Source organism: Periplaneta americana, chromosome 10 (genome assembly GCF_040183065.1).
Source record: "Periplaneta americana isolate PAMFEO1 chromosome 10, P.americana_PAMFEO1_priV1, whole genome shotgun sequence".
In the NCBI taxonomy this organism is placed as follows: domain Eukaryota; kingdom Metazoa; phylum Arthropoda; class Insecta; order Blattodea; family Blattidae; genus Periplaneta; species Periplaneta americana.
Window position 1 is genome coordinate 17018109 of NC_091126.1, and position 25625 is coordinate 17043733.

A 25625-nucleotide genomic window follows, 5' to 3' on the forward strand; every position below is an offset into this window, starting at 1 on the left:
TTTTTTTATCTCTTGGTTAAAATGTAAGTCTGAGTCATTGAATTTGTCAACTTTTCTTGAAAGCACAGCACATCGAATGTGGCAAAACTATCAGTAATAATTAGTTTACTATTAAATTATCAGAGTAGGCTACATAATCAACAGGAAAATGTTCCTAGTGGAATTGGTGTAATGGGGAAAAACGATTTCAGGAAAAGTAGGATATTTCAGAAGTCATAGTTTTAGAAAAGGCAGATTCGTTTACAAATATTACAGTTAAGTGTGAATGCTGTATATAATGCTTGGCAAAGTTAAACTTTTAATTCCAAAACAGAGGATGTCATGAAATCTAAGCAGTATCACAGAGGGCATAAAAGATTATAGATACAGAGCAAATACATAATAATATAAGATATTTATGAATCTGTTATTAGGTGGGTGTACGTCTGAGGGTCAGACGTCAGTTTGTGCGCCGCTTTACATCAGTTCCTTCATTGCCTCTCTGCGAGAGAGAATGTGCAGATGCGCGGGAATTCACCTGCCGGTCATTTAACTACAGGTATAACCATATTCGTAACTGTTAAACAATTTAAATTTTTAATTTATAGGAAGTTAAAATATATTTGAATTCCTGCAGAGCATATACAGTTCCATATGGACCAGAGAGGGACAACTGCGAGCTGAGTGACAGAGACTCACGAGACCTAGACATCAACAACCCACTGTACTTCGAGACCACCGGAGACTATGATTTCTATGAGAGATTTGGAGGCCGAAATGGTGGAGACTGTCTTGATGGTAAGCACAGGATTTCAAAATCTGAGCTGAGTTAATTTAATATTACCATTTCATAAAACGTATCTAACAAGTTGTTCTCAGATGGTGTAATATTTTGTAAATAAATATAGGATTTATTTACAGTTGCGAGAGAGACTGATCCTTAGAATTCCCATTAAATTATAATAAATTAATAACATTTAAAATAAAATAGCCAATGTAAACAAATGAACACAAAACTATAATACAATCTAATTTAGTAATTTTTAAAATATATATACAGAGTGTTTAAAAAATAGAGGGCATAATTTCAGGTATGTATTCCCTATATGTAGGCAATACAAAAAGTTCATTACAACATATGTCCTAAAATGTTTGGTTTCCGAGTTATGGCCTTCAAAACAGTGATATTCACGGGAAAGGTTTTATTTCCGCACTTAGTTGCCTTTACAGCAGATGTTCAAAATGTCCACCTCCTGCTTGAATACAGGCCTCATATCGATGTCTCATGGCCCTGCGAACACGATCCCAAATTCCAGGAGTATTGCATATTTCCTCACAATCTGCCACAATTCGATTCCGAAGGGATTGCATGTCAGGCACCGGAGACGAATATACCAATGATTTTAAATAGCCCCATAAATAGAAATCGATAGGGTTCAAATCAGGTGAGCGTGGAGACCAAGCAATTGGGCCACCTCTACCTATCCGTCGATCAGGGTACTTCTCCTGGTACGAACGATGAGCCAGCACAGCATTGCCTTCCGCCTTACCGTACATGAAGTGCACTTCTGCCACCTCCTGATTTGAGTACATGTCGCACAGTACGACGCCAAACACAACACTCAATGTATCCTTCGTCTCGGAATTAACTGTCAGAGTGTCCTCTGTTTATATTTTCTGTCACGACACCTACCTGCGGGAAGAAAAACGTTCCGGTGAATATCACTGTTTTGAAGGCCATAACTCGGAAACCAAGCATTTCCGGACACATGTTGTAATGAACTTTTTTTATTGTCTACATATGGAGAATACATATCTGAAATTATGCCCTCTATTTTTGAAACACCCTGTATATATATATATTTTTTTTTCAAAATGTTACATCAAAATTTGGCTCTTCTTATGGTGGCTGCATGGCCTAAGCCTAGACCAACAGCTTGTCGCAGGTGCTCTGCGTTCGAGTGTTGGGTGAGGTCAAACATTTTTTGTTGCAAAATTCATAGTGATACTTGAAGGGTTCACGGGAAAAACGATCAAGGTCCACCAAAAATCGAAATTAAGTTAATAATGCTATCTTATAGTGGAAAAGAAGTACTATCATGTGGTCTAGCTAGTAATAAGAAATCATCGTTCTTGACATTCCACTACGTCAATTTCTATTAAATACACACATAACAAAGTATTAAGTGCTTAAACTTTAAAATTCGTTTTTCTTGAAACTTTCTAAAATGGACCTTGATCGTTATTCCCGTGTACCCTTCACTTGCGACAGTCAAAGTCGATGTTGTGATTTTCCCTGGGGTTTTCCCGTTACCCCAACATAGCCATCGACATAATCTGTCAGTTCTTCATTTCATCATCAATATGGCGCAGCCTGTGCTCATATACATTTTAGTCAATAACAGTTGATGGAAAAATGCATACTTACGGTACTAGTTAAAAAATGAGTAAAAACAAGCAATGCCTCCCAAGAACGTTGTGAAAGGTGGTTTTGACAGCAGGAGAATGCCATTTTCGAACTAAACAACGAATAACTTTATAATAATCAAATTTGTAGGTAGAAAAAGGTGAAATGTGATAAAAGTGTGATGAACTAAATGCATTAACTTCTCGACATTTTCAGTGAGTCAGTCCTGTAACGAGGATGGCATGGAATTCACACTAAGGACTCCAGAAGGTTTTATTGGCCGTATATATACATATGGATATTATGACAGATGCTTCTTCCGTGGAAATGGAGGGACAGCAAATGTACTCAGAATTAGCGGTGCCCAAGGATATCCTGAATGTGGCACGCAGAGGGTAGGTAGTATTCAACTTGAATTACTTGGAGGCATTAGAGATGCTTGTAGGATTTACAAAAGAAGTGAATCATGTTATGTATTTTATTACAAACTATGATTTCTTTCAAGTTTTGATAGTTATCACAGTGCCAGCAACGAAATTCCAAATCTGGACAATCGGTAATAGTGAACTGTTGAAAATGCTACAGGAAATAAAGACATCTTTTAGAAATGTAGTGTAGGCAAGCCTTCAATGTAGATATTGAGAATAAGCAGCGAGAGTGTTTGGAGTTAGAGGGGGTGGGAGGTGTTATTGTATTGTAAGTAGAGTTAAGGTTCCTTTCACTGCAGCATTTAAGAAAAATCTTTTTGGTTGCATTGGCGTCAGCACCTCCTTTGCTATTTCAGACTTGCAAATTATGCATTGCTGCACTTGGTGTCATTTCAGTCCTTTATCTGTTGTGACTTGTGAAGTATTGAGTTGTAGGAAGTAAAACAGAGGTAGGTGTAAGCCTAACTGGGTTAGGAATAAAAAATATTAATACATTTCCAAACATTACTAAAATGGTTCTCGACTTCTAAACAATTCAAAACTGAAACTGAAAGGAAAAGTGACACCAAGAAAGAAAACAGCTGTTGGCGTCATCGAACATCATTAAACTTAATGTAGACCACTTTTTAATGCAAAAAAGAGAATGACTTTGTTCACAGAGAGATTAACGTAAGCTTGCTTCGTGTAAAACGGTTATATGCTCACAAAATAAATTATTACATTATTCTAGTAGTTTGTAATCCTACACTTCTAAGGGCTCATTTTATATTATCCCCACTTTGCTATGTCAGAGCCTTCCTATATTTTTTATGTCACAAGCTGCGGTTGCAACAAATTAGCATACTGTATTCTATACTACAAAAAAGGGCACTGAGGGTAATATTCAATAAAAATACCAAGGAATCATGTAGACCACTATTTCCAGAGTTAAAAGTAATGTCAGTTTACAATCTATTCATTTACAGAACCTTGATATTCCTTAGATCCAACATATATTTTTATCAGACTAGATCAGATATACATTCCTTTAACACTAGAAATAAAGATAAATTAGATTACACAAGGTGCAGATTGAGTGTGAGCTCAAATGCCTGCTTTTTTAATGGCATAAATATATTTAATAAGCTACCATTGGAGGCGAGAACATTACCAATAAATAGGTTTAAGTCCTGCATACATAGATGGTTGCTGAACAGACCTTTCTATTCAGTGAGTGAATTCATGGAGTGTGACGTAAATATTGTATTTTATAAATTTAACCCTTTCTTTATATTTTAATTTGTCTCTTTGTATTTTAATTATACCTTTTGTCCTTATATAAATGTGTTAACCTACAGCATACTCTGTTTATCTCTCAGTGCTTGTTTTGTTTATTTCTCAGTGTTTGTTTATTTGACTATGTATTTTTATTTGCTTATAATTATTTGTTTACTTGTCTATATTTATTTGTGCTAAGTTTGTTTGTGCATGTGTGAGTGTATGTGTGCATGTGTATACTATCAAACCTGACGATGTCATATCCAGGCCTTGTACACTGGTTTCTGACAAATAAATATTATTATTATTATTATTATTATTATTATTATTATTATTATTATTATTATGATCCATGATCTCTGCTAACTAGATACATGTGACAGGACAAAATGGTGTTGGTATTATTATTATTATTATTATTATTATTATTATTATTATTATTATTATTGTTTCTCAGGGTTTCCTAAAACGAACTGAAACACTTAGGCGTATTTATTTGGACTGTTATGCCTCCATTCAAAGCAATTAAATAGAGAATTCATAAATATGTATCAAATCAACATGCATAGTCCTAAGTTGACTGGCTTAAACCCATTTAAATCTTCAGGAGATGAATGTAGTTCCCAAAGTGGCACCATCCAAATCAGGAAATTGAAGAAAATGTTGAGAAGGGTTCTTCTTCCTTTTCACTTCACCTACATACATGCACTGGGCATCATTAGATAAATCCAATGAGTTGTAGGTGAATCTTCAGGTGACACTGGTCTGTCAGTATTCCTGTACCACATTTAAACATAACCACTCTAATGCAATGGTTCCAAAATATTTTGAAGATGCGAACCACTTTCGGGCAAGACTATTGTTTGCGATCCACCAATACCAGTACTTACCCGCATTCGAAAAATACAAATTCCTGTAAAATCGAAAACAAAGATAATTTTACTTAAAACCAGTGGATACCACCCAAAGTACGTCAAAAATTCAATTATATGGTGCAACACTGACACGAACTATTATGTAAAAATTATTTCTAGTACTTCAAACTATTATTGTCATGGTGCTGCGGTAACAGTTCAATAGAATAAAAAGTTTTGTTTGCGTTATCTGTTACCCTACGGATTTATAAAGAAACTTGATTTCTGGTTTACTTCACTTGACAAAAAGAAATTTGATTCATTCCAATGTATTAAAGAACTCTTAGAAAATTTAGCTGCATACGACAAATACTGAGTTGTTTTTTCCTTCTTCTTTTTTTTTTTTGTTTGTGGACAAGCAAGTAAATTTGCACAATTTTAATGAACAGCCTTTTAAGTATTTCCGGAAGAAACCCAAAACAATTATGATAGTCACGAATACTGAATCCGTTTTTAGACAGCTGCGTTCAACTGGCTCAAATTAAAAATTAAAATATGTTGAAGATACTCATTGAAATATATAGCCTACCTACTGAGAGAATGTTGAAGTTAGACTTTTTTCGCACAGTGTACACCACATTTAGATCAAAAGAATACAAGAATAGCTCGAGCTTGTGAAAGAGACTCTCAAATTGTTCATAATATTTGTAACCTTGTATTTATACAAAATAAGATTCTCGTCTATAACTGTCAACAGACCAAAGGCGAGAAATCTCCTTGAACTTGAAAATATCACTATATGTGTATCGAATACAGAGTCCAGATTTGAGAAGTAACTTTCTGAAATACAGGTAGGCCTACGTTTACTGTATTCATTATTTTTTTACCTAATCATTTTTTTATATTTATGTTCAACAATGTGTATGTTTATATTTCTAAATCCAGAATAAATGTATGCTAATAAGGTGTTTGGTTATAGTTTGTAAATCAACTTGCGACCCCCTTCAGCTTTCTACACGACCCCCACTTTGGGAACCAATGCTCTAATATATGGATTTGTTGAAGTTTGGGCATGGGCTTTAAAAGAGAAATTTGTCTGTCTCACATCAGATGAGGCACTTGTTGATCTTCTGAATTTCTTAAAAATACACAGTTTCAGTGCTTTCAGTCCAGCTCTTGAAGAAAGGTAAACAGCTCTGGTACAGTAGCGTGCAAATTAATCCGAACACGACATATTTTTACATTTTCTGTCATTGTTGGCCTCACAGCTGCTCATACCGCTTTAATTGACATCTGTAGTACGTGTAATTCCATTGTTGAAGGTCTGTCGTTATTATTTTTTTTATAATATGTGACATTTTGCCTGTCGTTTTGTACTTATAAGCATTTCAGTTGTGTTGTAGACTTAATACTGCAATCCTGTGTACCGGTACATTCTGTCGTCTTCACAAATGGATACAACTCCACGAAAACGGTCTAAATTTATAACATTAGCAGAGCATTCTTCTATGACACAGAGGCAAATTGCTGCAGAATGTCACATCGGTTTGGCTACTGTTAATTCGATCATAAAACGATGCAGGGAGACTGGATCCATCACACCCCAGAAAAAAGGAAGACTTCACCTGCAGATGATCGTTTAATTGTCAGGAAAAGTAAATTAAATCCTAGACTAACTGCTGTCGACTTAACCCGCAAGTTAATGACTACCACTGGGGCGAATATTCACGTCACAACAGTGCAGCGTAGGCTTTTGTAAGCTGGACAAAGGGCTCGTAAACCTATTAAGAAGCAACTGCTAACCCCTGTTATGTGCAAAAAACGCTTAATGTGGGCAAAATTACATCAACACTGGACAGTGAATGACTGGAAGAATGTACTTTTTTCCGATGAGTCTCATTTCGAGGTCCACGGCCACCGTGTTTCTTACGTACAGAAAGGATCCGAAAAAGTAACAGCAGCTCATCTCCAACAAGCACCCAAATACCCCCCTAAATTAATGTTTTGGGGTTGTTTTACACATTAAGGGCCTGGAGCATTAATACCTATCAAGGCAATGATGAATTCTGACGAATATATTCACTTATTGGAAACCAGAATCGTACCCCAGCTGCAAAAATCATTTCCGGATGGCAGAGGTGTGTTCCAACAAGACCTGGCACCATGCCATACGTCTCGAAAAACTACAGAATTCTTCAACAAGAAGAATATTCAGGTACTCCCCTGGCCAGGCAACTCACCCGACATCTACCCCATTGAGAACTTGTGGTCAATTTGCAAAAGAAGAATGCAAAAAATGGATTGTTCTACAAAGGAGATGATGATTTCTGCCCTCATTGGTGTATGGTTTCGCGATGAAGAAATGAAGAATATTTGTGGGAAATTAGTGGAATCCATGCCAAATTGTCTCAGAGCTGTTATTAGGAACAAGGGAGGCCACATAGATTACTGAGGTATGTCTTAGATCCTTTTTTATCCCGTTTGAGTGTTTTTGCATAAGTAAATACGTTGTTCGGATTAATTTGCACGCTACTGTAGAATGAAGTTCTGTTTGGTCAAAGCATCAGTCTCTTCGTTAGGCCTACTGTTGTACCAGTGTGTCAAGAACGTCCATGGTTTTGTACATGTTTTCAGTATGGCGATACCATGACCAACATTGTGGTGGTACAATTCAGCGACTACGTACAGACAGGCAGAGACAAACGATACAACCTCACGTGTTTGTTTCGAGGACCAGGAGAAGCGGTCGTCACATCTGGTTACATTGGTGCGGGGTAAGTTCAAAACTTCATGTTCTTATGTAGCCTCCAATTGTTGCGTTATAGCATGCTAGTCAAGTCTAGTAATAGCGCGACAATGAAACAGCACACAAGGAGCCCCCTCCTTCAACTTCCCCAGGTTCCCACAGAGGCTGGGTAAACCGAAGACAGCCCCAAGGCAGGGGAAAAATTCCCAAGTGTCACCACCGGGATTCGATTCCACAGACTTCAGGTTCGGAGGCAATTGCACCACTCACAAACAACAAAGTATTTAAATAAAATACGAGTTGAATGCATGAAATTCAAAGCTTTGCATGCAACTCCAAAATTAAATTTATTTTCTTATTCCATCCTCCAGAAAAATTAAATTACGTTACTAGTGCTTGAAAGATTTCGGCTGTGTGATGTTAACAAATACTTGATATTGTAACCTGTATTCATTTTAAATAATGTAAAATAATTGCAAATAATTAGCATGATACAGAGTGTGGCTTCATTAAAGCAGTAACAAATACAACAAATTGTCAACAATTGTGAATAAAACCAGTAACTGAGACTGTCAAGTCTTATATCATCTATCTGAATTTTCTAGTGCTGGGAGTCCCATACCGATAGAGTACCTTCCTGCTGAGAACTCTCTCAGCTCCCGGGTCCGCCTTTTGATCTTATATCAAGGACGTCCGACCACAACTATAGCTGTTGGAGATCCTCTGACCTTCCGGCTTGAAGCACAAGATGGTTACAATTATGTGACTGACATTTTTGCTACAAACGTTATTGCAAGAGATCCATATTCGGGACGGTCAGTGCAGCTCATCGACAGATATGGGTAGGTTTGCCTTGTGATATGGTGAAGAATATTAGCTTGTACGAAAGTGTCTCAATTATAATCATACCAGTAGTTCATATGCATCTCATTCTAACTTGCAGAGTTTATCACTAACCCAGTGTTCTCCATTCTTCCCTCTTTTCCGCCATTCTCTTAGCCTCTGCATATGATACATTTATTTTATTTTAATGTTGTCTATCATCTGATATTTTCTTCTATCCCGATCTGATATTTTCTTCTACCCCGAACTTTTCTCCCATTCACCATTCCTTCCAATGCATCCTTTAGTAGGCAGTTTCTTCTTAGACAGTGACCCAGCCAGTTTCTTTTTTTCTTCTTGATCAGTTTGAGCATTATTCTTTCTTCACCCACTCTTGGGTAAAGAAAGAATAAGCTTTTTTTTTTCTTATTCTGTCTGTTCATTTCACACCCTCCATTCTTTTCCATATCCACATTTCAAATATTTCCAGTCATTTCGCTTCACTTAGTCCTAATGTCCATGTTTCTGCCCCATAGAGTGCCACACTCTAAACAAAGCTCTTCACTAGTTTCTTCCTTAGTTATTTTTCCAGAGGTCCGCAGAAGATGCTCCTTTTTCTATTAAAAGCTGCCTTTGCTCTCCTCCTTTTGACTTCATGCCAGCAGCTCATGTTACTACATATTGTACCTCTCACTTGTTCCACTACTTCATTTTCGAAATTCGCATGTTTACTTTCTTTGTTTTTCTTCTGATAACTATGGTCTTCGCCTTGTTTGCACTCTTTCATCTCATATTACTCACAGCTGTCATTTAGCTCCAGTAACACATCCCTTGTATAGGATTATGTCTCGTGACCAGAATATTGTACGAATTGGAAATATAAAAACTGTAAATTTATCCTTTGAAGAGGTGGAAAAATTCAAATATCTTGGAACAACAGTAACAAATATAAATAATACTCGGGAGGAAATTAAGCACAGAATAAATATGGGAATTGCGTGTTATTATTCGGTTGAGAAGCTTTTATCATCCAATCTGCTTTCAAAAAAGATGAAAGTTAGAATTTATAAAACATTTATATTAGGTACCGGTACCGGTTCTTCTGTATGGTTGTGAAACCTGGACTCTTACTTTGAGAGAGGAACAGAGGTTAAGGAAGTTTGAGAATAAGGTGGTTAGGAAAATATTTGGGGCTAAGAGGACTGAAACTACAGGAGAATGGAGAAAGTTACATAATGCAGAACTGCATGCATTTTATTCCTCATCTGACATAATTAGAAACATTAAATCCAGAGGTTTGAGATGGGCAGGGCATGTAGCACATATGGGCGAATCAGAAATGCATATAGAGTGTCAGTTTGGAGGCTGAGACGTAGATGGGAGGATAATATAAAAATGAATTTGAGGGAGATGGGATATGATAGTAGAGACTGGATTAATCTTGCTTAGGATAGGGACCGATGGCGGGCTTATGTGAGGACGGCAATGAAACTCCGGGTTCCTTAAAAGCCATAAGTAAGTAAGCACTTCCCTTAGTATTACCTCCTCTTTTGCTAATAACGCCATACCATCAGCATATCTTATGCACTCTATTCTTCTTTCTCCTATTATCGCCCCTCTCATATTCTGAAAATAGGTTTTCACTAATCCTCCAACTAGATGTTGAACAGGGTAGGTGATAAAGGGCATCCTTGTTATATTCTTTCTCTATTCGACTTCCCTCTGACATTTCTTCTCCTATCCTGACTTTGACTCATTTCATATAAAGATTAGGGGCCTACCGTTTAATATTTTAATTATATTTAATTTTTCGTCATTAAATATATAATTGAGATTCTTTTTTCTTATTGCTTCTTATATAACACCCATCGCTTATTCAGTTATTCACTTGCAAGTAGACTAAGCAACACTCCACAGATGGCAGTATGTGTACACTTTGGCATGTGCAGCACCAAACAGATACTTCAGAAAAGAACTATTTGTAGTGACCAGATCACAGAGTAGTACAATTTTGGAAATCATAGTGAAGAGAATATTTCTTTCCCTTCTCAGGATCGTACCTATTCACTTTGAATTTATAGCCAGTCATTCTGTCGACTGAGTTAATCCCGATCTCAAGTTTTTACTAAATGAATATTTTAAGTCATTACATTCTATTAAAAGAAGAGATTAACTAAAATGTTACTGCATGTGTCTTACCATTTAAATAATTCACTCTGCATAAATGAGAAATTAATTACAGGTAATATCAAATCATGACGGAACAACTGTACATTAAAAATATGACACTAGTTTAAGAACATGGCTATGAAATTCTTTGGTTTCAGATGTCCAGTGGACAACTACGTGTTTCCAGGACTTGATCGCTCAAGATCTGGTGACGGTTTGGAAGCTAGATTCAATGCTTTTAAGATACCAGAATCAAATTTCCTGGTGTTCGAAGCTACAGTGAGAACTTGCCGTGATGGGTGCCAACCAGTAAGTAGAAGTAGGGTTTCCCATTGGCAGTCTGTTAATCAGATCATTATAACACGAATTACTTAAAAAATTTTAAATTATGGTTTATTTAACGATGCTCACAACAGTAGAGGTTATATCAGCGTCACTGATGTGCCGGAATTTTGTCCCTCAGGAGTTCTTTTACATGCCAATAAATCTACTGACATGAGCCTGGCGCATTTAAACACACTTAAATGCCATCGAACTGGGCCGGGTTCGAACCCAGAACCTCGAGCACAAAAGGCCAGTGCGCTATACCTACTACGCTACCCAGGCCGACTAAAAAATTAAAATTTTTAACTGACTAAAAAATAGACTTTTACACTTACTTAAAATGAGCAAGAAGTGTACTTCAAAATGTCTATGTCAGGGATAACAAACAGCTATCATGCATTTAATTTAAAATTTAAAACATACTGTGTCGCCGCCATCACCACCACCATCAATAGCTCCATAGATTATTAATCTGTTTTGTCTTCAGGAATCTGTTTTTTGGGCCATTCTACAATTTTAAGAGCTGATGTGTGTCCTATCTGGATCAATGCCTCTCAAGCGATCAAGCCAATTGCTTTTGTATGTGTGTATGTTGAAAACATTTCCATATTTCAAATTTTGGCTAATTTGATCACTTTTCTTCTAATCCAGTATCGAATGTCCTTTCAGAGACCTCAGTAACCTCATCTTTGGCGCTTCAATTTTTTTTTTATTTAATTTTGTAAGAGCCCACGTTTTTGGTCCTTGCAGGAGTGTATGTCTAATGTTTTATAAATATTTTATTACGATTTCTGATCTCAATTTTTCTAATTAGAATTAATTTTCACTGTGCCTGTGAGTTGTTGAAATTTGACCAGTTTATTGTTTCTCTGTGTCCCTGGATGTGATGTATTAGAGATTGTAATCGAGGTAATCAAACGAAATACCTGTCCTGTAATTTGATGATTTTATTTATTACAGTTATCATTCTAAGTAGGTTTGCTCATCAGTAGACCATTACTCCTCTTTTATTAAAATGAATTTGTAGATTGTACTGACTTAGGATTACTGGTACCAATAATTCGTATAAAATTAAAACTTATTTATGTATATTCATTTGCTTGCAGGCTTACTGTACAGGGCATGCTGGTCGTAATGAACCGTCATTTGGAAGGAGGAAAAGAGAGGTTAATGAAACTGAGCAACTAGAAGAACAGAAAGAACCAGCAAATAATACAGAAGACGAAGAACAAGTTCGAGAAATGATTGAGGTAAAATTCAATCTCCCATAACAGCAATTCAAACAGTTAATAAAGTTCTTTTCATTACTTCAAGTAACAAGGAACAGTCGTAACATAAGAAGGGAGATAAATATCTATTAATTTTTGTACATTTCAGGACTTAATCACAGGAGAGAACCACTGCTAGTAGTGCAATAAGAAATACCGGTAGGCTATGGCCTTCCCTAAAGCAGCAAGATATTACTGACCAAATTTTAGTCAAACTACAGTTCGATTGCTATGTGACCATGTTCTCTATCACTATTATACAAATCATCTCATTTCATTCCTGGCCAGGAGCACATGTATCAGTGGCGGCTCCTGCATATTTCTTAAGAGGAGGAAAGAAGTTAACAGCACGAAATGACACCTTCTTGAATTAAACATACTACAAATTAGCCTACATCCATACATATAAGACCAGGTAGTGTTGGGGTTTGCCTTCCCTTCTGTATAGCAATAATCTGTTCTTGTAAACTGAGTTTCCTAAATTGTACAAAATATATTATGTTTTCACTTCCATTTATTGTTGAATAATTGCGCAAATTAACAATTACAAGGAAATTCACAACCTCGTAGCATTTTTCGAGCACACTACAGCATCACACGTGTTGGAAGAGACTAGCTACTAACTCGTAACCGGAACAGTTTTACGGAAATGGAAATGGGAATGGGAAATAATCTGAGGAAAGCGAGAACACTGCACCCACCCATGTGGTCTGTATTGCCACATGTACATTTTACAAGTTCAGTATCACATGCTTTTGAAGAATGTCAGTTCTTGTAAAGTCATACTATCATTATTGTTCAAAGCTGCCGTTGGCCGATTAATTTTTTATGTTAAAAATGATGTAGTTTGGAGTACCTACTTTCAGTTTCTAATATATTTGTACAAAACTGACAACTTGGTTGTTACCCTGTCTAGTAAACAATGAATAGAAGTGAATTTCAGGGGCCAACTACGTAGAACTACTTCCTCTTTGTTTTACATAAACCCGACTTTAACTTTCAAATATCCACGAAAGTTTCAAACCATGAATAGTAGCCTATATAAAGTGCAATGAATAATATTTTTGATTTATAATTTAAAAAAAGTTTACATGGTATATTTCATAGCGTTGCGTTAAAACTGTTTTTGTTGTGTTTCCGCCTAGGTGTGTTATAGTCTGGTTGAATGCAAGATCGTTAGATGGCAGCGGTAGCGAACTTGCTGCACGACCAGTCGGTTTCTATTTCCCGCCCATGAGCTGATTCAGAGGAGGATCTCCTCCCTCTCCGTTCATTTACTTGCTTTAAAACTCTGCTTCTTTCTCTGGGCTCTAGTGTGCTGTTGTCTATGTGTGTTAACTGCAGTAGAGGAGGAATGGAGTGCCTTTCCTCCACACAGACAATCTCGCATCTTTCTCACAGTTTTCTACAGCACATGAGCGTGCGTCGTTTAAAACTTGATCAACCGAGTTTTTCTTATAGCTGTGAACTTAAAAATTATCGAATCTTCCTCGAATTTCAAGGCACATATTTTATTTGGTATTTACTTTCAAAAGAAGAAAATGTGATGAGGACGTTCCTCCCTTCCCTCCCCCGAGGAACCGCCACTGGTCAAACTACAGTTTGATTGCTATGTGACCATGTTCTCTATCACTATTATACAAATCATCTCATTTCATTCCTGGCCAGGAGCACATGCATGAACCATGCATGGTCGACCCAGGTTACACCATTTATTTCCAAGACAACATACACCTCATAGCAACGACTTAGAGCTTAAACAGTTGTTCAAAGTGGCGACCACCTGTCTCAATACATGCATTACAATGATGCGTGAAATTTTGCAAGCAATAATAAATAACAAATATCACCATGGAAGCGCCAGGCAGTTCTTTGTCATGAAAATTAAAGTAGCTTACAGAAACGAACCTTACATATACTTTCAAGATCTCGTGGCGTCCGAAATATCCATTTCCGACCAACTCATTGGTTCCTTATGTGAAAATGCTCAGTTTAGAGTCCTCTGCCAGCTGTATAATTTTGAATCTAAAGGTTGGATACACTCTATATGTGTGAATGTGTGTGTGTACATATATATATATATATATATATATATATATATATATATATATATATATATATATATATATATATATACTGGGTGTTCAGTTCAAAATGTGTCTTGGCTCGCTGTATGCCGTCATGTGGCTAGCTGATGAGCCTAGAGAATTCAATCTTCCTACACTTCCGCAGCTCAGGTGTATAATCTAAGAGGCAGAGAAGTTGGCTAGCAAGTACGGCGTTCATTCTGAAGAGTACATGCCGATACGTACGGTAACGCCGGTAGTGGCAGGAATGTGAACTGTTTGGAAATACGTACTGTCGGGATATGGGGAGAGGGTTAAGACGATTACTTACGTATTTGTTGACATTAACTTCGACGGTCAACATGGACACGGAGCATTTGATTTGTGTTGTGGAATGTTACCGTACGCAACCGATGATAACAAATACCCTGCGTACGACTTGCCGGCGCAAAACACAGTTCGAAAGAGGTTATGGTAGCACACAGACCGTACAGACCGCCATCTGTTGCTACGACGTTCAAGTTATACCGTACACGTTCTCAAGTTCAGATTGAAGAACGCCTTAAATAATAGGCAACTTCTCTAACATATAAACTGAAACTCACTTCAAATCGGTGACCCAACAACAGTGACGTCATGACACACTTTGAAATGAACACCCAGTATATATATATATATATATATATATATATATATATATATATATATATATATATATATATATGAGAGAGAGAGAGAGAGAGAGTGTCCCAGCGGGGTTTGTGCTAGCAGTACACTGTTGGAGATTGGAGCAGGATTCGTTTGCTTGGTGAGGGAATGACATGACTTTATTCTGAATATAGAAATACAGATTTAATATAATAGCAAGATTGTTGACTAGTCATTTACCCAAGTCTGGCCAGTTACATGAAAGTGCAGGGTTGTAGTCCCAAACTTTACAGTGCCGGAGCTCTTTATGTTTTTTAATCTTTGGGAAGGGGGGAAGGTTTGGATGCAAAAAAATTAAGACAAAGAAAGAAGTGCCATAAAGTAAGACTGTAAGGAGAATGCAAGGCAACACCAAACAATACCTACTCCATTTAGCTTCTGAAGCTCAAGTAAACCGAAATGGTCGCTGTGAGGGTGATCATTCTGTGCAATGTAATAAGCTGATATAAATTTCGCCTCTGTTGCTTCACGGTGGGCTGCACTCGTTTATTCGCCAACATTTTCAATTGATTACTTTTCAGACGTATCAATAATTTTTTGTGCTATATTATGAGCATTGGATTTCTTGTGTTCAATGATTTTTTTTTCGTAGTGACTTAAGCTGATCTGATTTGATCTGATCTGTTCGATCTGTAGTAATTTACTGAATATGAGTGCCATTCATTAGATACAGAAATACACTCTTTTTTTAATGCACCTAATGTAGTTACTTCACGACACACTTTACAGCCTAGCTTAAATTGCTTACAATCAATCCACAGATAAGCTTTTTTTTTTTCTTGACCACGTATTTTCTTCATTCTATACATTCGGCCACTCTCTTTGCAGGACGACTTTTTGGCTTTCACTATTTTGAACATTATGACGTTGAATATTCTTCGCAGTCATACTGGAACTGTGTCTTTTATAACAGTATCTCTGGTTGAATTACTAGGTTCATCAAATAGAAGCGATGGGCTTGAGATATCAACTTTTGTAATTCCACTAGTAACAGCAATGGCACGAGAAAAGAAAGAAGTTAATGTTTTTTGTCTATGTTTATCTTGTTCCATATTTATTGACGGGCAATAGATAAAAACAAAAGTTCCAAGTAGTCTTTTAGTAACGTTATATGCAGTAAATTAACTGTTTAAAATCCTCTTCGTAAAATAACTGGGAAACAAATACAACACATTTCGGTAAGTAGCACCATAGACAATCTCCTGTATCGTACAAAGACGCGAAAACTAACGAAATACGATACGAAACGAAAGTTAATTAGGAATGTGATCGTTTCGCGCAGGAGCACTAAAGTGTAGTTTGGTGGTTTCCTGTCACTGATTTTTTCCCCGTTTCTCACCACACACCCCGTCTACGCTCCTAGTGGTCTCACGACCCTCTACTTCCGAACTTGTTCCGATTTTCTAAAGGAAGCACAGAAAATATAATCACTAAATATTCTGACATTAACTAAGATATCATTAGCTGGGAAAGTATTGTGTTGTCAAAACATATTTTAAAATTCCAAATCAGTGCCGGAGCTCCGCTCCACCTTCAAACACAGTGCTGGAGCGTCGCTCCGTTCTGCTCCACCTCCACTACATCCCTGTGAAAGAGATCTTGAGGTCTTAGCCAATGTGAGTAACCTCTTCGAACTGCCAAACTAGCATGAAGGATAAGAATGACACTAGGTAAGACGACCTCTGTCGTAAATTGAGACAGAATGGCGAAATCACGAATCAGTAGAGTCCACTCGTGACAGTACTGCACACGTTCACCAGCATAGGCCTGCAATTATTGTGACATGTGCAATCATAAATGTTCACAATACAGAAATCCCAAATCATCCAAACCTACTTTACAAGTAAAAATACTGTAAGAATTGAAACATTTTTTACCCCTTTTGTTGAATATAAATTTCAACAAAATTATTCTGTATTCCCTTTATTGTATCTGCTAGGTAGTTAAGAACATTCCATTTAAATGAAATTCAAGTTGCAAGTACATGGTTTTTCTTACTCTGCTTATATTCCTTCGTTCTTATTTTTAGACCAATATTTGGAATTTTCAGAAGTCAAACAGTGCAATGCTAGCAAAATATGAATTTCTTATTTTCAGTGGAAAACTCAATGTGTGTATGTGAATGATAATGAACATAAAATACAATAAAACTGATGTTTTATGCATCTTGAGTACACAACTTTTAACACTGTATCACTTCGGAATATGTACAGTAAGACTTTCCTGTGTTAAATTTAACGTACCTCGTTTATAATATATATCTTTCAAGCACGTTACAAAGAACACATTACAGCCATAACAAAATTACAAAACACCTCCACATATGCAGAACACATCACAAATGCTAACCACACCCACAGAGACATCAACACAGACATGGAAATACTACACATCCAACCAAAAAGCCAGAAACTAAACACACTAGAACAATATGAAATATACAGACACACAAAAACACACCCCAACGAAATTCTCAACACACAACCCAACTTCAAAACACACACACTCTTTGACTCTACACTATACCACAGGAACACACCCTCACAGGAAACAGAACAAGAGGTGTATATATATATATATATATATATATATTTTTTTTTTAATGTACCGAAGTACATATGATATTTCCATGCAGATATTCTGCATCATCATATGATGAAAGAGTAATGGAACGGAGAAAAATTCTCTCCGGCGCCGGGATTTGAACCCGGGTTTTCAGCTCTACGTGCTGATGCTTTATCCACTAAGCCACACCGGATATAACTCCGATGCCGGTCAGAATCGTCTCAGATTAAGCTCCAACTCTTGGGTTCCCTCTAGTGGCCGCCCTCTGCACTACATCATAGATGTCTATTAACGCAGGACCGAAGTCAACACATGTGCTGAGGTGCACTCGATATGAGTGACTAGTTGGCCGGGATCCGACGGAATAAGCGCCGTCTTAAATCACGAGGTGATTTACGCATATCATATATATTATTTTAATGTACCGAAGTACATATGATATTTCCATGAACCCAAGAGTTGGAGCTTAATCTGAGACGATTCTAACCGGCGTCGGAATTGTATCCGGTGTGGCTTAGTGGATAAAGCATCAGCACGTAGAGCTGAAAACCCGGGTTCAAATCCCGGCGCCGGAGAGAATTTTTCTCCGTTCCAGTACTCTTTCATCATAGAACAAGAGGTGCCAAGACCAACAACGACCAGTTCTGAAGATGACCCATAAATAGGTCGAAACATGTAAACGGGGTACGTTGAAATTTAACACAGGAAAGTCTTACCATACATATTCCGAAGTGATGTTTTATATAAGATATTACTGAAATAAAATAATACCAGTTTTCTTTCTCACATTTATTTTTTTGTTTAATTTTATGTAATATTAAAACCATAGACATTTTAAATCAGAAACATACGATGAGCTTCCGAAAAGTCCAACTTTCCCCAGGGAATGTAATCTATCACAGGCCATCACAATCGCTATTTCATTTGTCTAATGCATCAACATAATCTCAATATTAAACAAAACGTAATTCAAGATTATATCAAGGAATAAAGTAGATTCTGTCTCCTAATTAAACACTGTGTCATGCAGAAGTCCTGTCCACTTTATTCTCTTACAGGTATTTGAATCTCGACACGAGTTGCAGCAAGAAGAGAAAGTTGAGCCCATTGCTGAAACCATATGTCTCACAAACGGAGAATACTATGGCCTCATCTCAGCAGTCATCATCATCCTGATGGTGCTGATTGTAATCACTGCATTTGCAGGAATATGTTACCGGTAATTCAAACACATTTATACACGGTGAAAATGAAATAACTTTGCAGATTAAAAGGAACAATACAGGGTACGCTTAAATGAACAGAAAATCTATGTTACGTTTTGTGATTAAATGCACGGTTAATTAGAAAATGAAGCTGGAAGTTCCAGCAGTCCGGCAACCTCGCCGCTAAATGTCTTCTTTCATATCGCAATACAGATGTAAGAGGTCAACGAACTCAGCATACATGTACTGCCTCGTGCCCCCCTTGTATAACTTCAACATTGCGATGTGGATTGCATCATTCAGTGGTTTGAAATTAGTGCTTTTTAAATTAAATTTACATGAAAACCGCCCACATTATTAAAATACGACAGAGGAATAAATTATTCTTTATTAGATTTTCTATCGATATGGACAAAAATCACGATCCAATTCGCAATACTTACCGAATAAGAGGCTGTGAAACATTTACTTTGGGAAAAGACATTTTTCTGAGAAAACTATGAACTTTCCAATATGATTTTTTTTTTAATTGGATTATTTTACGACGCTGTATCAACATCTCAGGTTATTTAGCGTCTGAATGAAATGAAGGTGATAATGCCGGTGAAGTGAATCCGAGGTCCAGCACCGAAAGTTACCCAGCATTTGCTCGTATTGTGTTGAGGGAAAACCCCGGAAAAAACCTCAACCAGGTAACTTGTCCCGACCGGGATTCGAACCCGGGCCACCTGGTTTCGCGGCCAGACGCGCTGACCGTTACTCCACAGGTGTGGACTCCAATATGATATTACAGTTTTTTTGTTACATACAACCTGAGCTATTCGCTCGAAAAAATCTGCAAGATTATTTCACTTCCACCTGTATAGGTCTCCAGTCTAAATCTATGTTTGGAGTTGCTTTCTTATTATAATATACATGTATGTATATTACTGAGACTATTGTGCAGTGTGAAGAAATAGGCCTACACAAAAAGTTCGATGGTAATCATGGGAAGGAATCCCTCCTCTTGTAAAAGCATTTTCCTGGTACTGTACAGAGATTAATGTTTTCCCTGCTAGGGATCAAAGATTCCCCCTGCATTTATTCCCACTTCTGCATGCCTATCCTTGGAAAAGAAAATTTTCACTGTTAATATTATCATTTATTTGCATTAATCCATAACAATAACCAGAGGTCCCAGGATCGATACCCGGCCCCGGAACAATTTTTCCCTTGAAATTATTCAAATCTGCTTTACAGGGAGCTTTACGTCACTGTGTACATTAACAGAAAACCACAATTACAAGTCACACAGAGATTGTGTGCACTCGATGTGGGTCTCTGGCGTTTCGTCAGCCCACGCGAGTTGTGTGGATATAAAGGGAAAAGTTGAGATGGTGTCGGGTGGAGTTCCTGGGTAGCTCAGTTGGTAGAGCACTGGTACGTTCAACCAGAGGCCCCGGGATCGATACCCGGTCCCAGAACAATTTTTCCCTTGAAATTATTCAAATCTGCTTTAGAGGGAGCTTTACCTGAAAGACTAGATTTGCATAATAATTTTTAAGTTATACAATGATCCAATATCCCACTATGAAAACACATAAATCAAGATTATGGCTGAAGATTGACTAATTTTCTCTAAGATCTTGAATGAATTTTTACACAGATTTTCCCAACATGCAAAATGACCATGTCGTTCCATTCTTTCTGTCGTTTAATCTTGATATTTATCGTTTGAACTTCCTTGCATATTTACAAGTACCTACATATTAAACCACTATAAATTATTAATTCGAGTAAATTAGTTTCCTTTTTTTCCCACTTTATTACATCTTTCAGCTCTAAAAGCCTTACAGCTTATATTTGAATAAACAATTCTGAGAATAAGCCCAGAGAGATCCCTATCCTTCATCCTAAATAAATGAACATTGATAATGTATGTGGTAAGCATTGTATTCAAACGTTTTGAATGATGATTAAATATGAAGAATTTTATAAAATAATAAGAAGAAACCGTGTAAAATAATGAGTAGTTGAAGATTAATTTTACATTAAGAATTTGCAAAATTGATTATGAATGTGTGTGCTGGCATTCTGATATGGATGCAAATGAGAGAAGTTAAGCACTGGCCAAGATTGAGAATTTCAATAGGAGGAGCAAGGGGTAAACTGTAGAAAAAATCATGGGGAAGTCAAATTAGTCTCTCTTCAAATATGAGTTTTCCATTATCGGTTGACTTAACTGGCGTCCATACAAGTAACACTGTAACTTACAGTCACTTGTTGCCACAGGAATGAAATAAAAAGTCGGTAATCCTATAGTTGTTGAACTGTCATACATGAATAACACCAGAGTGTCAGCTGTTAGCTAATGTTATAACCATAAAACAAACATGGCACATTGTATGTGATATAATCAATGGAAGAATTTTTAAATATCCAGCTACATCAGATATTAATAAAGTGTTTATGCTCGACCATCCCGACATGTAGTAATTATACATCTGGTAGTAGCCCTTCAATGCACCTCATTAAAGTACACCTATTCATTATAATTCAGTTGTTCAGCCAATGAGAAATCACCATTGTACCATTATAAAACCGCAAGTATCGATTATTCTTGGATATGCAATCGAAAGACAATTAGTGAAAAGTCACGGAGGCTGGAAATCAAATACTGTCGCAGAAGGTTATGTTCAGTTACTATAATAATTAGCGTTAATTGTAAATAATATTCAAATAAATTCAATTTGTCATCTCGTTTTTCAATTTTAAATCAATTTCCAGGTTATATCAAGACCAATCTTCATGTTATTCTCTAGATTATATCAAGGTCAATGACATTCATGCCTCGGAAAAAATCAATACTTTCGCGTCTGCGCACATCTCACAATTCAGGTCAGTTCCGCTCCTCACTTACATAACCATAACATGAATACTTATGAATAATTTCAAGTTAGAAATATGGTCGAGCATAAAAAGTCGTAAGAAACTTGCCTATAATGGTAATTAAGACGCTCGTATGAAAATTATGATACTCGCTTGCGCTCGTTTCATAAACAAACATACTCGCGTCTTAATTACTACCATTATAGGCTCGTTGCATAATGTACTAATTCAGAAAGGCCCTCCTTGAGTCCAAAAGTTTAATTCAAACCCTCTGAATTTCCATGAAGATAGTTGAAATTAAAAAAAATAATAATAAAATCCCCGTGCTTGATGTAATCATAAATATAATATGGTACCATTTTACATTCTTTTTATCATCAGCAGCATCATTATCTTTTCGGGATTTGAACCCTTAGGTTCGCTCTGTACCTATTGAGGACTGTAAGCAATGCATGAATAGTGGGACTATTTGGCCATGTGCAACTTAGCGCAAAGTCAATGCTTAAAATAACTTAGAACACACAGTACCAGGGACACATATTTAATTCCTATGAGAGGAAGGTACAACTCTATATTTCTGCCAAGTATTGAACCAGGGTCCATTAGATTAGTAACCTAACATATTTTTTATCAGTACTGTAATACGTTGTAATTATATACGAAATAATTTTGTAATATGAACATCGCCGGATCTTATTTACTTTCAGGAGATACTGGTCAGTGCAAACCAAGAATAAAGCAGCTGATAGCACTGCACCTGCGCCAGCTGGGCCTTACCCACCAAGTCGAAACAACAATTACTCATTCCTAATGCCCGGCGCAAGGAAAGCATTCGAGACGAGGTCGGTATTATAATTATTACTTATTAAATCGTAGGTACAGTAAAACATGTTTATGATCGATGTTAAGTCTTTAAAAAATCTTTGGCCTCATTGCCCATGAAAAAGTCTCGCAGATAAAATTTACTTAGGATATTTGCGTTTAACATAGACTTCTGAACATCGCACAAATACATTTGGCATGTTCACAAAGCAATAACATTATATTCTCTCACTTACTTGAAACAAAAATGGAATATGCAAACCTTATTAATGATGTTTAAATGTAATTTTTATTATACCTTGCGATAATAAAGAAATACTTGGTGGGTTAGCCACAGTATAGTGTGACAGTGAAGTCCAAGGTAAACATATGATATTTTAAGACTTTTCTTATTTTTTAATTGATTCCTCTGGAAAAATTCCGACATAGTGAGTTAAACTACAACAAACACATTCCTAATCTTGTCATTTTTACAAACCCACAATTGAGGAGTAATTTTCAAAACGTCTCTTGTCCACCTGATAGCGAAAATGAGATTCCTGTATTCATGCATTCTTCAAATATAATCAGGGGTGTATTTGTGCCAGGGCGGGCCAGGGTGCCACCCTAGTAATTTTTTCTGCAACGTGGACCGCTCAGCTTCTATATTTTAACTTTTTAAAATAATAATTATCTTACTTGCTTTTTACTCAACTTTGTATTTGATAAGTATGGATTAGTAGTAAATAGCAGCGGCATTAGTAATAATAATAATAATAATAATAATAATAATAATAATAAACTATGTAAAGTTTAATTTTGGTCGTACAGAATTTACTTATTATGGTAACAATTGTTATTAGAGGAGAACAGTGCATATACTGTGGAATCTCGGCCACCAAGTCACTCAATTGAGTGCACTCCTTGTATAATGGTAGTTGACTTAATATAATATGTCAACATATATGTCGAACATGGCTTAACTATTAATTTTAACTAATGTATCTTATTTGCGTTACCTGTACCTGCTTATCACGTAATTCGATATCATTACGAGAGTAAATCACTTGCCTGCTTGCACTCAGATACTGTAATGGTAAAAATGTAACTACTATAAAACAGAGTATATAAATTGTGTTTAGAAAGTAAGTTTGGATTCTTCAGATTAAGACAAATTATGAAGTAAAGATTAAATTCAGTAACATAAAATTACAATAAAAACATAAACAGTTTCTCTTCAAGCATGCCAACACGACCGCCAACCTGTGTCACGGGATCCCAAGACACCGATGTTTCAACTATCACCAACAGCCGAACATTTGACGATCCTAGTGAACCCATCTACACGGATCCATCTCTTTTCGAACGGTCTCGCAGCTTGAGAAGTATCGCTGTGTCTCAAGCTGGTCAGCACTGCCAGAAGGTCAACATCTGATTCTGTTCACTCTTACTCTTAAAGATTCTGAACGTATGAACGCCTTGCTTCACACATGGACAGTATTGGATTATCAACCTGGCAAGTACAATAACTGCCGACATTTCTACAGAAGAACAATGTGACAAAGGAATCCTTCAGACGAAAATATCACTTCCTTCACGAGGCCTCCCACTGTGTTTGTATCTGTGATTTATCCTTGTTTGGGAACAATGTGTTGTGGTTCTATTCCTCCCTTACGCACATGTAATGTATATTGTAGTATCACCTTTCTACCATAGCATAAAATACAATAATCAATTTTGTATTTGTTAGAATTTAAGATATGTATGTGTATTTCTAGGTTACATGTTGATATTATATAACTTGTATTGGAAATTTTTTTGAAATCAACAAAACACGTCTGAATCGACCATTAATAATGTCAATTCTGAGGTAGCATGTTGATATTCAAAACATTTTCAATGATTTACATTGTGACATACATCATCAGATTTAGAGTTCGACGTGTGAACTAGACCCCTATTAGAAATGCAGGCAATAATAATATTCTTTCTCTACTGTTCGACTTCAGTTGTTTTGCACAGATCTCAGACTCAAAATGCTTCCACTGACTAGTTATTTTAATTATTTACAATGATATCAACTAAACATACGTTACTCACTGGCAAATAATGGAATCAGACACCTAATATAGAACAAAAATTTTAATGAAACAAATATAATGAAAATTTTGCAAAATCGCAACATGTTAGCCACCAATTTGCTCCAATATGTAATGACTCATGTACTTCAAATTATTATAGGCCTAATTAATAATCTTGTTTAATGTTAACTGTTACTCCTTATTTCATTTCTCACCAGAATTACGTCAAAACCTCGATATGACACTGCTGCTGAATTAATACAGAGACAAATTTCTTCTTATACTTCATACCTGTTTCAGAGGGCATTTTTATCGAAAACTACATGAAACATTTGTCATTTAACATGACAGCACGTGACATATCGAGGTTGCACACACTGTATTTGGGAAAATATATTGCTTGGTAATGTAATTAATAAAGAGTGCTAGCAATTACATTTTACATTATTAATCATTATTTTCGAATAAAGTACTACAGCCTCCGCCCTCTAGAATTTGAAACCATAGAAGACATTTTTATTACAAACAGTACTTAAATACAAAATTGTTTCGAACACTAGAGGGTGGCATTCTCTGGTAGGGGTTGCAGGTATGCAATTGTAATTTGATATTGTCATTTTTATTTATAAAGTAAACAGCTTCTTCAAAAATTGTACTAGTTTTTATTATAACATGCCACACTACATGGAACATTCCATACATCCTATGTCCTGACATGCATTTTTTAGGAATGTCATCTTTTCCCTTTCTACCAGAAGTTAAGAAGTACATATTAAAAGAACAACACTGTATATTAACCATCAGTACTTGAAATGTTACATCAATAAAACAAAAACTCTAAGAACAAAATAATTTTGTCGTACAAATAATTCGTCATTAATTGATAGTAAGATAAAAGTGCAGTATACGAATATTCGTGTATAAATAAAAAACTATTATTGAATAAACTGAAAATTACTGACTCTATATCTCTAAGATCATACTATATTCTCAATTAGGTGTAACATTTTAATCCTTATATCATCGGTACATATAATTCTCTTATAATATTTATCTTAATGCAGGAAAATGCACCAA

At 36.3% G+C, this 25625-nt stretch overlaps 1 protein-coding gene across 3 annotated transcripts in view; it reads left to right on the top strand.

Annotated features, from left to right (window-relative positions):
* nompA (no mechanoreceptor potential A) overlaps positions 1 to 25198 on the top strand; it is a 111271-nt gene extending 86073 nt beyond the window's left edge. For 2 of the 3 annotated variants that reach the window (XM_069836957.1, XM_069836959.1), the window contains 10 exons: positions 414 to 538; positions 617 to 777; positions 2603 to 2781; positions 7560 to 7699; positions 8277 to 8513; positions 10821 to 10971; positions 12093 to 12236; positions 18652 to 18812; positions 22374 to 22508; positions 23698 to 25198. In XM_069836957.1, coding sequence (XP_069693058.1) covers positions 414 to 538; positions 617 to 777; positions 2603 to 2781; positions 7560 to 7699; positions 8277 to 8513; positions 10821 to 10971; positions 12093 to 12236; positions 18652 to 18812; positions 22374 to 22508; positions 23698 to 23902 — 1638 coding nt within the window. In that variant the 3' untranslated portion in view covers positions 23903 to 25198. The remainder of the gene's footprint in view (positions 1 to 413; positions 539 to 616; positions 778 to 2602; positions 2782 to 7559; positions 7700 to 8276; positions 8514 to 10820; positions 10972 to 12092; positions 12237 to 18651; positions 18813 to 22373; positions 22509 to 23697) is intronic. The other variant, XM_069836958.1, reaches the window with a different exon arrangement.
* The last annotated feature ends 427 nt before the right edge of the window (positions 25199 to 25625 follow it).